Source organism: Salmo trutta, chromosome 27 (genome assembly GCF_901001165.1).
Source record: "Salmo trutta chromosome 27, fSalTru1.1, whole genome shotgun sequence".
Lineage (NCBI taxonomy): Eukaryota > Metazoa > Chordata > Actinopteri > Salmoniformes > Salmonidae > Salmo > Salmo trutta.
In genome coordinates, this window is record NC_042983.1 from 7803949 (window position 1) to 7819475 (window position 15527).

The 15527-nt window shown below is 40.5% G+C and overlaps 2 protein-coding genes across 4 annotated transcripts in view; both read left to right on the forward strand.

Moving 5' to 3' along the window:
• Positions 1-5952, forward strand: part of dock8 (dedicator of cytokinesis 8) — an 82373-nt gene extending 76421 nt beyond the window's left edge. For both annotated transcript variants that reach the window (XM_029716508.1, XM_029716507.1), the window contains exons 45-47: positions 334-440; positions 2326-2496; positions 5322-5952. In XM_029716508.1, the coding sequence (XP_029572368.1) occupies positions 334-440; positions 2326-2496; positions 5322-5373 (330 nt within the window). In that variant the 3' untranslated portion in view covers positions 5374-5952. The remainder of the gene's footprint in view (positions 1-333; positions 441-2325; positions 2497-5321) is intronic.
• Positions 5953-13160: 7208 nt separating this feature from the next.
• aopep (aminopeptidase O (putative)) overlaps positions 13161-15527 on the forward strand; it is a 112166-nt gene continuing 109799 nt past the window's right edge. The window contains exon 1 of one of the 2 annotated variants that reach the window (XR_003869891.1): positions 13161-13276. The gene's annotated coding sequence lies outside the window, so the exon portion shown is untranslated. The remainder of the gene's footprint in view (positions 13277-15527) is intronic. The other variant, XM_029716510.1, reaches the window with a different exon arrangement.

Below are 15527 nucleotides of genomic sequence, written 5' to 3' on the forward strand. Positions count from 1 at the left end.
GCTGAACATCGTGGCCTTTGGACACATTGGCTGTGTCTCATATGGCACCCCGTTCCTTATGGCCTATGAATATATGAAGCTCTGGTCAAAAGTAGTGTCATTCGGGACACGGGCATTATTAAGCCGTCTGTTAGGAAGTAGTTTCCTCTACTGAAAGCAAGGCATTCATCATCCACACTCACACACACTTTCTTCCTCCCACTCCTCCCTCTCTCCGTCTTCCTCTTTTATACCATCTTCTTCCTCTGTTTTCCTTCTGTCCTTCGCTCTCTCCCTCTCCCCCTCCCTCCCTCCCTCCCTACCTCCCTCCCTCCCGTCTGTCTGTCTGTGTAGGGACCATTGGAGGTGGCCCAGGTCTTTCTGAATGAGATCCCAGCGGACCCCAAGCTCTTCCGTCACCACAACAAACTGCGCTTGTGTTTCAAAGAGTTCATAATGAGGTGAGAGCCAAACCAAACAGCACAGAGAAACCCATGGCTCGCCAGCCAGCCAATGAGAGCTAAGAAACCCTGACTTGCTTTGGCTGCAGTCCGATTCGCTAATCTTTTCCCCAAAGTGTGCACTCGTTATCAGTTCTGGCACGAATACAGTATTTGGTGGAATATACATTTCTGCCGTTAATGGTTTTAGTGGTGTCTTGAAGCACAGACACTCTCTAAAATAGTACTGTCGCATGGTGGAAATAGAAAAGGACACTTAAAATAGTGCTGTCGCACGGTGGAAATTGAAAAGGACACTAAAATAGTACTGTCGTATGGTGGAAATAGAAAAGGACACTCTCTAAAATAGTACTGTCGCATGGTGGAAATACAAAAGGACACTTTCTCTAAAATAGTACTGTCGCATGGTGGAAATACAAAAGGACACTTTCTCTAAAATAGTACTGTCGTATGGTGGAAATAGAAAAGGACACTTTCTCTAAAATAGTACTGTCGCATGGTGGAAATACAAAAGGACACTTTCTCTAAAATAGTACTGTCGCATCGTGTAAATACAAAAGGACACTTTCTAAAATAGTACTGTCGCATGGTGGAAATAGAAAAGCAAGCGAATGACAGTAAAACCAGCTGCTGTATGCACACACAGCATCTCAGTCTTGGTAATGTGTTATTACTGGAATACATTCATCGGTGATACTAAAGGAAGCTAGACAGGTAACTAAAACATGATTTAATACAACACAACAAGGTATTTCATTTCCCGTTGGGCATATGAATAGAAGTTGTTTTCCCTTTAATATCATTCAGCTGCATTTGGTTTTGAATGGAACAGTTTTATTGTTGCCTGGGGAGTTAAATTTTATTTAGAATATTTTACAAATAATTTAAACCAAGCGTCTAAACGAATGAGGCAGGCGATGTGGTTATTTGGTCCAGGGTGTGTGTCTGTGTGTCCCTGTGTGCGAGTGTGTGTGCCTCGCGTGGGAACATATCGTTTGCCTCCGAAAGGTGGCTTTCATTTTGGAACCATCATGCCACATTCCAACTGCCTTGATTCCTGCAAGCAGGCTGGCAAATATTTACCGTAATTTCAAAAATGTTTATTTTCTTCCATAATCCATGCAAGCTGGCACGAGCTCCTTTATAGTATCCACTTATCATCCTGCTATTTGCGCTGGAAGGGCGATGGCTGCTAGCTACAGTAGTAGCTACACATCAGCACATTGAAGGTTTTTTAAATGCTTTTGTTTTCCCCCGTCTTTCCAGCAGTCCCTATGCATTTACCGTATACTGTTAGATTACATTTTCCGTATTACTTGCACTAAAAGGGAGAGATAAGTGCAACCATGTGTTTTTTTTAAGCATCCTCGTCTTTCCATTTCCCTATGCCTCGTTAGTCTGTCGCCCATTATGCATGTTGTAATTGTGAATGTAGGCATGACCCTGTTCTCTGAAATGAGGTTCAACCTCAGGCTAGTTTGTTTGGTCATCGGTCACTCTACTCCCTGCCACTCTCAGCACAGTACTACAAGACACATTTCTTCCTTGAGCATTCCTGTAGTAAAGAGGCGAGGCTCAGAGAAAGCCCAAATCAAATACAGATGGACACACAGGGGTTGTTTTAATAAGGTGAAAACATTTCTACATTTCAATGTGAACAGATTTGGGGTCAAACCCATGTCAGTCACATTGTTAGCTCAGGAAATGAACTGGAATCCGTTTATAGAAAATAAGGAAATTAAATGAATTTACTCTGACAAATAATCAGAAAGTCCTCCATAAAGATTACTGACCTGAAATGACTTTTCAGGAGGAGATGAGAGGAGACTATTGAGACACAGCCTATAGTAGGTCTCCCCCCCCCCCCCCCCCTGTTCCTCTGTAGGTGTGGTGAGGCTGTGGAGAAGAACAAGCACCTGATCACGATGGACCAGAAGGAGTACCAGCAGGAGCTGAAGAAGAACTACAACCGTCTCAGAGAGAACCTGCGGCCCATGCTGGAGCGGAAGATACCCGAGCTCTACAAACCCATCATCAAACCACGCTTGGAGAACAGGTAACTAGTGCTGCGAGGGTTGACTCCTAACCCGCAGTCCCTGCGGTTGTGTCTGTGGGGCGGGCGGGTTTAGGGTCATGAAATATTGTGTGGATGAAGGGCGGGTGGGTAGCGGTCGGTTGAGTAAAGATATAAAACTAAATCTAAATTGTACAATTATTGTGCAATTTATATCTATAGGCTATGTTTACATTTTCCTTTAATTATTTTTGGGCTATGCCATTAGGGCATAAACCTAAGCTTTAGGGCCTAACTTTACGCGAGCCAAATAACCTACACACCAATTGCGAAACCGCTTTTGGGAACAGGCAGAAAAAGTGAACATTGATCCACTGAGGCAAAAAGGACAACGCGTAAAGCTGCAAAATGGAGAGTTGAAGATAAAGAGAAGGGAGGGCCAGAAAGGTAATGTTTGGGAAAGATTTGTGGTAAAAGAGGATGATAGCAGTGCTGGCTATGTTATGTATTGATTGTGAGCCGCTATACAAATACCACAGTCACAAGACGGGGACTTCAAATAGGTCTAATGCACGTCAAGGGAACTGTAGTCTACTGTTCAGGTGGGTTAAATGGAAACTGGAATCTGGACACTGACTGTAGGTCTATAACCTCTCACATAGAACTCCTGCAGAATTAAGCATTTATTGCAGTAAAATGATACACCAAAAACATTTTGACTCGGGAACAGGAGGAGAGAAATAAGATTTCTTTCTTTCAGCATTTTGAGAGAATGCGAATGTGCATTTGGGGACCGTATGTAGAGGTGCCATCATTATCATAAAATCTGATAAGATTTCAGTTCGGCCTGGATGCATATTTTATGTGGCTTGAAATACTATCAGAAACATGTTGGGTCGTCTTCACAGCTTAGTATTTCCTGACAATCAATCAAACTGATGTCATTTGGAGATTTGAAACAGAAAATCTTTCACATTTTTGGGGTTAGTTATTGGATTTTTTCCCAGTCCCTAAAAGTCTTTGCTCCGCGAAAGAAGCGGAGATGACAGAGCACTTTACCGATGTCAACTAGATTGAAGCATTCATTCAATCATTTATGACATTATTCTGGTGAGCAATGGTTTATTTAGTCTTCAAGGCCATATATAATGACAGAAAAGCTGCATATATCTAATTATAGACTAAGTTGACTAACAAATAGCCTACTAAAATATCAGAAAATACAGTATAAGCAGAAACATAGCTACACTGAGCAAAATTATAAATGCAACATGTAAAGTGTTGGTCTCATGTTTCATGAACTGAAATAAAAAATCCCTGAAATTTTCCAAATGCACAAAAAGCTTATTTTGCTGAAATGTTGTGCACAAATGTGTTTACATACCTGTTAGTGAGCATTTTTCATTTGTGAAGATAATCCATTGACCTGACAGGTGTGGCATATCAAGAAGCTGAATAAACAGCATGATCATTACACAGGTGCACCTTGTGCTGGGGACAATAAAAGACCACTTTAAAATGTGCAGTTATGTCACACAACGCAATGCCACAGATGTCTCAAGTTTGCAATTGGAATGCTTACTGCAGAAATGTCCACCAGAGCTGTTGCCAGAAAATGGAATGTCAATGTCTCTACCATAAGCTGCCTTCAACGTCGTTTTAGGGATCAAATTAAATAAACATGCATGGTTCTAAATAAAAACGACTAAAATTACAAACATCTAAGCAGCACATACATCATGAAGTGTTTCAGCAGGCAAGAAGCCATTGGTTCAAAGTGCCTTCTTCAGCTCCATGAATGCGAGCGGTAGACAGCTCCGTATAAATTACATCCCAAAAATTGAGGATCCATTGACGGATAGAGAGTGAGTGTGGAGGCTTCCGTTGCACTGCAACTAAAACATTGAGCCATACCTGGAAGATCACTTTACCATAAAGTATCAAGAGGAAGAGGTTTATAAGAAGTTGACATTTTGATACATTTTGGAAACTAGACCCTTTGTTAAACTCAATCTGTAGGATGTAGCATCAAAGCTGACTTCCAAGGTACACCATGAGCCCTAAGGGCAGACCTAAGCCGTAAATAAAAGAAAAATTATAAGGCAGGTAGATTTAAAACTGTCTTTTAAGATCCTGGAATGAACAAAGTCCCTCATACCACTTAAATATCACTTACTACACGAATTCTCTATCCTTCCATTGAGGAAAACGTATTGGTCAACGACCAAGTCAAAGACCCGAGTTGTTGACAATAGGGGAACCCACATGCCACTTACATATACCACCATTTTTCTGCGGTGTGGCAGGTAGTAACCAGCTGTGTTACAATGGGACCAAAACGTAGCTTACATTGTTTGATAGAAATGCCTACAGCACATTTTCTATATTTGCGGGTTAGGATTGGGTGCGAGCCTCACATTTCCACTTTATCACATATAGTCGGGCGGATGGGTTATTAGCAATTGCGGGCGGGTGTGGGTAAACAACTACAGGTAACGCATTATCAAAGTGTGCCATGCAGGGTTGAGTCCAGTTGGGACCAAATGTGAGGGGGAAATGTTTGGGTTATGTCCCAAATGCCACCCTATTCCCTATTTAGTGCACTATTTTTGAACAGATACCTGTGGGCCCTGGTCAAAAGTTGTGCGCTACATAAGGACTAGCGTTCCATTTGGAACACCATTGATACCTGAATCTGTTTCATAAGAATGCTTAATTGAATTGAATGTTCATCTTATCAACAGTGCGGTTTGCTTCTGTCTGAATGTGACAGTTGCTGTGTATTATTTTTTTTAATGTTGCCTATTCCACTATGCAAATGTAATTAAACAGTCACCTCCTCTCCTTCTATGCTGTCCCCTTCAAAGAGATTCCATCAAACGGCTCAGTTTCCGCAGAGCCCCGGAGGAAAACTCCTGAGAAGGACAGATTTATCTATCTGAGAGAATCTCCAGAGGCCGGGGAAGAAAGGATGCTGTAAAAGTAGAAGAAGAGGAGAAGGGATCTAGTAGTCCTCCTTCACCATGGAAGAGCAGTACACACATGATTACACAATGGAGGACTTACAATCATGTCTGAATCAACACAACATTGCAATACAATGTCATTGCTTGTTGTTTCTTCTTTTTTTTTTTACAAGAAGCACAAATACGTTGTGTGAGACCATAATGAGCACATTACGTAGCAGGTAATGTGCAATATTTAGCAAATTTGGCATTTACCAGTTTTTTTCATATTGCTAGTTCTCCCGAGTTCTGTGATTTACTGTGAGTCCTAACGATGCTGCAAACTGCTGTGGGTTTGAGAAAGAAGGGTAAAAGTCTCACATTAAGGTCTTTGCAGGGCCAGGGACTGTGTGTGTGTGTGTGTATGTGTGTGCCCGTGCACCACAATACAATGGAACATGTTTTCTTTTTGTAAGTGTCCTGATAAGGAATGCATGAAATCTGACTCATACTAAATGACTGACGATAAATCACTCTGTTCTCTGCAAAAGCCCTTCTGGACTTGCACTTGTATGTGTGCAACTCTATAGACTCTCACACTGTAAAAATAGAACTCCCCATTTAACTCGTAATGCTATATTTTATATATACTCAGTGTACAAAACATTAATTTTTAGTTGCACCCCATTTTGCCCTCAGAACATCCTGAGTGCAAAATTCGTCGGGGCATGGCTAGGTGTCGAAAGCCTTTCACAGGGATGCTGGCCCATGTTGACCCCAATGCTTCCCACAGTTGTGTCAATTTGGCTGGATGTCCTTTGGATGGTGGACCGTTCTTGATACACACGGGAAACTGTTGAGCGTGAAAAACCCTGCAGCGTTGCAGTTCTTGGCGCACTCAAACGGGTGTGCCTGGTACCTACTGCCATAACCTGTTCAAAGGCATTTTAAAAAATTGTCTTGACCATTCACCCTCTGAATGGCACACATACACAATCATGTACACTGATTGAAGTGGATTTAACAAGTGACATCCATAAGGGATCATAGCTTTTACCTGGATTGAATTTATCAGTCTATGTCATGGACAGAGTTTCAAGTGTTTTGTACACACTCAGTATTGGATATATATATATATATATGTGTATGTATGTATGTATGTATGTATGTGTGTGTGTGTGTGTGTGTGTGTATATATATATATATATATATATATATGTGTGTCAAAACTTATATATACTGCTCAAAATATATATACTGCTCAAAAAAATAAAGGGAACACTAAAACAACACATCCTCGATCTAAATTAAAGAAATAATCTTATTAAATACTTTTTTGTTTACATAGTTGAATGTGTTGACAACAAAATCACACAAAAATAATCAATGGAAATCCAATTTATCAACCCATGGAGGTCTGGATTTGGAGTCACACTCAAAATTAAAGTGGAAAACCACACTACAGGCTGATCCAACTTTGATGTAATGTCCTTAAAACAAGTCAAAATGAGGCTCAGTAGTGTGTGTGGCCTCCACGTGCCTGTATGACCTCCCTACAACGCCCGGGCATGCTCCTGATGAGGTGGCGGATGGTCTCCTGAGGGATCTCCTCCCAGACCTAGACTAAAGCATATGCCAACTCCTGGACAGTCTGTGGTGCAACGTGGCGTTGGTGGATGGAGCGAGACATGATGTCCCAGATGTGCTCAATTGGATTCAGGTCTGGGGAACGGGCGGGCCAGTCCATAGCATCAATGCCTTCCTCTTGCAGGAACTGCTGACACACTTCAGCCACATGAGGTCTAGCATTGTCTTGCATTAGGAGGAACCCAGGGCCAACCGCACCAGCATATGGTCTCACAAGGGGTCTGAGGATCTCATCTCAGTACCTAATGGCAGTCAGGCTACCTCTGGCGAGCACATGGAGGGCTGTGCGGCCCCCCAAAGAAATGCCACCCCACACCATGACTGACCAACCGCCAAACCGGTCATGCTGGAGGATGTTGCAGACAGCAGAACGTTCTCCACGGCGTCTCCAGACTCTGTCACATGTGCTCAGTGTGAACCTGCTTTCATCTGTGAAGAGCACAGGGCGCCAGTGGCGAATTTGCCAATCTTGGTGTTCTCTGGCAAATGCCAAACGTCCTGCATGGTGTTGGGCTGTAATCACAACCCCCACCTGTGGACGTCGGGCCCTCATACCACCCTCATGGAGTCTGTTTCTGACCGTTTGAGCAGACACATGCACATTTGTGGCCTGCTGGAGGTCATTTTGCAGGGCTCTGGCAGTGTTCCTCCTGCTCCTCCTTGCACAAAGGCGGAGGTAGCGGTCCTGCTGCTGGGTTGTTGCCCTCCTACGGCCTCCTCCACGTCTCCTGATGTACTGGCCTGTCTCCTGGTAGCGCCTCCATGCTCTGGACACTAAGCTGACAGACACAGCAAACCTTCTTGCCACAGCTCGTATTGATGTGCCATCCTGGATGAGCTGCACCACCTGAGCCACTTGTGTGGGTTGTAGACTCCGTCTCATGCTACCACTAGAGTGAAAGCACCGCCAGCATTCAAAAGTGACCAAAACATCAGCCAGTAAGCATAAGAACTGAGAAGTGGTCTGTGGTCACCACCTGCCGAACCACTCCTTTATTGGGGGTGTCTTGCTAATTGCCTATAATTTCCACCTGTTGTCTATTCCATTTGCACAACAGCATGTGAAATGTATTGTCAATCAGTGTTGCTTCCTAAGTGGACAGTTTGATTTCACAGAAGTGTGATTGACTTGGAGTTACATTGTGTTGTTTAAGTGTTCCCTTTATTTTTTTGAGCAGTGTATGTGTATATATATATATATATATATATATATATATATATATATATATATATATATATATATATATATATATATATATAGTGCCAGTCAAAAGTTTGGACATGCCAATTCATTCAAGGGTTTTTCTTTATTTTGACTATTTTCTACATTGTAGAATAATAGTGAAGACATCAACACTATGAAATAACACATATGGAATCATGTAGTAACCCAAAAAAGTGTTAAACGAATCAAAATATATTTTAGATTCTTCAAAGTAGCCACCCTGATGACAGCTTTGCACACGTTTGGCATTCTCTCAACAAGCTTCACCTGGAATGCTTTTCCAACAGTTTTGAAGGAGTTCCCACATATACTGAGCACCTGTTGGCTGCTTTTCCTTCACTCTGGGGTCCAACTCATCCCAAACCATCTCAAATGGGTTGAGGTCGGGTGATTGTGGAGGCCAGATTATCAGTACTCCATCACTCTCCTTCTTGGTCAAATAGCCCTTACAAAGCCTGGCGGTGTGTTAGGTCATTGTTGTCCTGTTGAAAAACAAATGATAGTCCCACTAAGCACAAAATAGACGGTATGGCGTATCGCTGCAGAATGCTGTGGTAGCCATGTTGGTCAAGTATGAATTCTAATTAAATCGCAGACAGTGTCATCAGCAAAGCACCATCACACCACCTCCTCCATGCTTCACGTGGGAACCACACATGCGGAGAACATCCGTTAACCTACTTACAAAGACACGGCGGTTGGAACCAAAAATCTCAAATTTGGACTCATCAGACCAAAGGACAAATTTTCACCGGTCTAATGCCCATTGCTCGTGTTTCTTGGCCCAAGCAAGTCTCTTCTTATTGGTGTCCTTTAGTAGTGGTTTCTTTGCAGCAATTTGACCATGAAGGCCTGATTCACGCAGTCTCCTCTGTGCAATTAATGTTGAGATGCGTCTGTTACTTGAACTCTATGAAGCGTTTATTTGGGCTGCAATTTCTGAGGCTGGTAACTCTAATGAACTTATCCTCTGCAGCAGAGGTATCTCTGGGTCTTTCTTTCCTTTCTTTTTCTTTCCCACAGGAAAGCCAAGAAACACGAGTAATGGACATTAGACCGGTGAAAATTTGTCCTTTGGTCCTCATGAGAGCCAGTTTCATCATAGCACTTGATGGTTTTTGCGACTGCACTTGAAGAAACTTTCAAAGTTCTTGAAGTGTTTCAGATTGATTGACCTTCATGTCTTAAAGTAATGATGGACTGTCATTTCTATTTGCTCATTTGAGCTGTTCTTGCCATAATATGGACTTGGTCTTTTACTAAATAGGGCTATCTTCTGTATACCACACCTACCTTGTCACAACACAACTGATTGGCTCAAATGCATTAAGAAGGAAAGAAATTCTACAATTAACCATTAACAAGGCACACCTGTTAATTGAAATGCATTCCAGGTGACTATCTCATGAAGCTGGTTGAGAGAATTCCAAGCGTGTGCAAAGCTGTCAAGGCAAAGGGTGGCTACTTTGAAGAATCTCAAATCTAAAATATATTTTAATTTAACACTTTTTTTTGTTACTACATGATTCCATATGTTGTATTTCATCGTTTTTGATGTCTTCACTATTATTCTACAATGTAGAAGATAGTAAAAATAAAGAAAAACCCTGGAATGAGTAGGTGTATCCAAACTTTTGACTGGTACTATATACAGTTGAAGTTGGAAGTTTACACTTAGGTTGGAGTCATTAAAACTTGTTTTTCAACCACTACAAATTTCTTGTAAACAAACTATAGTTTTGGCAAGTCGGTTAGGACAACTACTTTGTGCATGACACAAGTAATTTTTTCAACAATTGTTTACAGACAGATTATTTCACATATAGTTCACTGTATCACAATTCCAGTGGGTCAGAATTTTACGTACACTAAGTTGACTGTGCCTTTACACAGCTTGGAAAATTCCAGAAAATCATGTCATGGCTTCAGAAACTTCCGATAGACTAATTTATATAATTTGAGTCAATTGGAGGTGTACCTGTGAATGTATTTCAAGGCCTACCTTCAAACTCAGTGTCTCTTTGCTTGACATCATGGAAATCAGCCAAGACCTCAGAATAACAATTGTGGACCTCCACAAGTCTGGTTCATCCTTGGGAGCAATTTCCAAATGCCTGAAGGTACCACATTCATCTGTACAAACAATAGTACGCAAGTATAAACACCATTGGGACCACGCAGCCATCATACCGCTCAGGAAGGAGATGTGTTCTGTCTCCCTCAGATGAACGTCCTTTGGTGCGAAAAGTGCAAATCAATCCCAGAACAACAGCAAAGGACCTTGTGAAGATCCTGGAGGAAACAGGTACAAAAATATGTATATCCACAGTAAAATTAATCCTATATCGACATAACCTGAAAGGCCGCTCAGCAAGGAAGAAGCCACTGCTCCAAAACCGCCATAAAAATGGCATACTATGGTTTGCAACTGCACATGTGGACAAAGATCGTACGTACTTTTTGGAGAAATGTCCTCTGGTCTGATGAAACCAAAAAAAGAACTATTTGGCCATAATGACCATTGTTATGTTTGGAGGAAAAAGCAAGCCGAAGAATACCATCCCAATCGTGAAGCACGGGGTGGCAGCATAATGTTGTGTGGGTGCTTTGCTGCAGGAGGGACTGATGCACTTCATAACATAGATGGCATCATGAGGATGGAAAATGATGTGGATATATTGAAGCAACATCTCAAGACACCAGACAGGAAGTTAAAGCTTGGTTGCAAATGGGTCTTCCAAATGGACAATGACCCCAAACATACTGGCAAAGTTGTAACAAAATGGCTTTAGGACAACAAAGTCAATAATAGAAAATGTGTGGGCAGAACTGAAAAAGCGTGTGCGAGCAAGGAGGCCTACAAACCTGACTCAGTTGCACTAGCTCTGTCAGGAGGAATGGGCCATAATTCACCCAACTTATTGTGGGAAGCTTGTGGAAGGCTACCCGAAACGTTTGACCCAAGTTAAACAATTTAAAGGCAATGCTACCAAATACTAATTGAGTGTATGTAAACTTCTGACCCACTGGGAATGTGATGAAAGAAATAAAAGCTGAAATAAATAATAATTTTCTCTATTATTCTGACATTTCACATTCTTATAATAAAGTGGTGATCCTAACTGACCTAAGATGGGAATTTTTGCTATAATTAAATGTCAGGAATTGTGAAAAACTGAGTTTGAATGTATTTGGCGAAGGTGTATGTATGTATGTATGTATGTATGTATGTATGTATGTATGTATGTATGTATGTATGTATGTATGTATGTATGTATGTATGTATGTATGTATGTATGTATGTATGTATGTGTGTATATATATATATATATTACTTTTTTTTGTTAGACAGAATAGGCTATGTAGATACTAACAAAGGTTAATTTATTATGAGTTCACAAATGCGTCAAGGCACATACATCATAACTGATGCCATCACCAACCAAGCCTAAATGGCAAATCTGTATTTACACAGAGAGACTGAAATGCTATTTAGACGACACATCAGAGAATTAAAATACAAATGTTTACAGTTATGATACTTTTATTTTCTTCATGAAAATATATATTTTAGATAATATACAGTATCTTCACTTTAGCTGGCAATAACAATATTGAAACAATGTTGGTTACCATGACTAAATGTGACAAAGCCAATGCACATATCTATAGTTTATTTTTGTTGAAAAAATTATGTATTAGGTGCCAAAATAAAGACATCCTACAATCTATGTTTACTGTACCAATAAGACAGGTTTTCAAGTATTTGCCCAGGCTCTTAATCTTCTATTTGTTGATGTCATGTTGTAGAACGTCATGTATTCCAATAGAGAAACCCTTTATAATACTATTGGGAAACGCAATACTCTGATTTTTAAATACTTATGGGCAAAGAGCCATATATTAATATATGGCTCTGTGTATGGGTATTAATTCACATTATATTCTGTGTTCTGTTACAATGTAGCTGCATAATAGTACAGTAAGTGAGCATAGGACATACTGTAGGTAGTGGCCTACCAATAAACACTGGAACCCTTGTTTTTCATTTTGTGGTATTTTTAATCTGTTGTTCATCAGTGCTTTATTGAAAATGTTGGATTTAAATGAATTATAAAGCATACATATCAATGCCATGCAATTGTGTAGGCTACATCTTTGCTGTGGTCATCATTGCTCCACTTACCACTACATTATCATTAGACTTAGCATAGGCCTAGACTAGAGGACTCATGATTTCACAATCCACATTCTTGCAAAATATATACTTTCCTCATTAGCTGAAAATGTTGGATAAATATCCACCTTCAGTGAAATGGAAGCCTGAATTGGAATTTAGAAGATCCTGAATAGGCCTATAGATTTAACTAGATTCGTAGTATACCCCTCTGCTATATTCAGATAAGCAACCTCAGTTTTATTTTACTAGTGTGCAAAAGCTCCATCTTATAATTCCACCTGGAAGATTACAACAATAGTCTAGGTACAGTAGGTTACTTCAGGAGACATTTTAAACATGACTAGGTTTACTTTCGTATCATAGAATGCATCATATAATCCACATGTCCGTTGTATAACCTATCCGTTTTTAATTATAATTCACTATAAAAAAAGATATATAAAAGCATTAAACAAATTGAGAAAATATTTTAATACACGGAAAATACACCACTGGACAGAGTATTTTCCGCTTGATAAACAGGCAACGTTCCCGGGCGCGCATTTTCCACACCCTGATGTATATTTTCCGTTTATACTTTAGCATGTGTTACTTTGATTTTATTTTACTATTTAAGTGTTTTGTAGGTTATTAAGTGGTTATTATCAGGTTATATTAAGTTGCACTGAGATTGAACTACATTTGTCTTTTTTTAAATACATACGCCTACATACTGTATATTTTCACCCGTCTACTTATCGTCGCCTGAATATGACGGCATAAACCCTTGCCATGGACACGCTCGTGCTGTCTGTGCCGGGAACTGGATGCAGCCGCTCCAACCAGGTTAGTGCCTACGACAGTCCACAAAACAGAGCATTACTGTTTTCGTATTCTCTATAAGATCTTGTGTATTGAATGCACAGGTCTGTCTCCTTTAACAGAAAACACTGTTAGGAAATTACCCCCCTTTCATTTTAAAACCATGCACATGTGGCTGAGGCTCCAGTAAGTTTTCCGCCATCAGATGATTTATTTGAGAGACGACCTGCCACCTCCCCTCTCACCACTAACGAAAGTAGATTAATATAATATATGAATATGTAGTAACAAGTAAGAGTTCAGCCTACAGTCTTAAATGAAGCAAAATGCCGCAATGATGGAAATACCTTTCAAGTTGACATACATGTCAATGTGACATTTATCATGATGTAAAAGTTCCAACTATTCACTGCATGAGTGGCAACCCAAAGTGTGTGGGTGAAGTATTAATTATTGTAGGCTACCTACTCATCACATAAGGTTTTCTTACGACTGCTGTGAAACGATATAGAGAGCAATAGTAATGGTTTGTGGGACAAAGCCTATGGGAAAATGAATGGAATTTTTTGGTTAAACGCCATAAATATGGTCTGTGGTAAACAAAGGCTTAAGAGATCTTGTAAGTTTTGTTCTATGAAATAACCTTCAACTGCCAACATCACTTTTTGTGAAGCATTTATGTAATAAAAAAACACAACGCACATAAAGGCTTTCCTAATTCACAAAGGTCGTGTTAACTGACTGATATTATCTCATAGTACAAAACATATAAGATCTCTTAAGCCTGTGTTTACCGCAGACCATATTTTCGGCGTTTCGGGTCGGCCGGTAGCCTAGTGGTTAGTGTTGGGCCAGTAACCGAAAGGTTGCTAGATCGAATCCCCGAGCTGACAAGGTAAAAATCTGTCGTACTGCCCCTGAACAAGGCAGTTAAACCACGGTTCCTAGGCCGTCATTGTAAATAAGCATTTGTTCTTAACTGACTTGCCTAGTTAAATGACGATTTAAAAAAAAATGAACCTGTGTTAACCTTCAGCGTTTATTCCAAAAGCCTTTTCTTTCCCCATTCATTTTGTCCGTAGGAATGGCTGAACGAAGAGATAAATAATTTCCAGCAAGCTCTATTTCTTCTGGAATAGATGTCTTTACAGGAATGAGTTAAACTGCTGATGTGTAGCCGGTAGTCAATCCTGTCAGAAGGATCATTAATGTGGATTACCAGGGCCAGTTTCGGCATGATCACTGATTTATAAACTTGGCTGCTTTTGAGTGTAGCCCACTACTACAGAGTGGTACATGTCTCCACAAGTCTCACAAGTTACCATTTTTACATTACATCCCCTCAATGAAGCGGGTATTCAATCTGTCACTGCCACCACCTATCACTGAAACTTTCACTAGCCCGGTTACTGATAAAGAACGATATTCCATAATATTGTATAGTAGCAAATGTGGGGGGTAGACCAAGTGGGACTCAGAAGGTGACCTGCAACCTTGCACCTTCCAGCTTATCAGATAACACCTAGCCAATCTAACCTAAGCATATGAAGATCAGACACCCATACGTTTGCACTGAGGATGGTGCTTACCAGCTACAGTACAGTGTCTTCAGAAAGTATTAACACTCCTTGACATTTCCACATTTTGTTGTGTTATAGCCTGAATTATAAATAGATTACACTCTGTTTGCAATAAGGCACTAAAGTTTTACTGCAAAAAATGTGTCCTGAATACAAAGCATTATTTCGGGGCAAATCCAACACAACACATCACTAACTACCACTCTTCATATTTTCAAGCATGGTGGTGGCTGCATCATGTTATGGGTATGCTTGTCATCTACCTTCCCCATGGCTCAGTTGGTAGAGCATGATGTTTGCAACGCCAGCATGGTGTGTGCAACGCCAGGGTTGTGGGTTCGATTCCCACGGGGGGCCAGTACAAAAAAAAAAAGAAATGTATGCATTCACTACTGTAAGTTGCTCTGGATAAGAGCTTCTGCTAAATGACTAAAATGTAAATCTGCAAGGACTTGGGAGTTTTGTTTAGCATAAAAAGAAAAGGAGCTAAGCACAGGCTAAATCTTAGAGGAAAACCTGGTTCAGTCTACTTTCCACCAGACACTTGGAGAAGAATCCACTTTTCAGCAGGACAATAACCTAAAATTAAAAAAAAGGCAAATATTGTACAATCCAAGTTTGCAAAGCCCTTAGAGACTTATCCAGAAAGACTCACAGCTGTAATCGCTGCCAAAGGTTATTCTAACATGCATTGA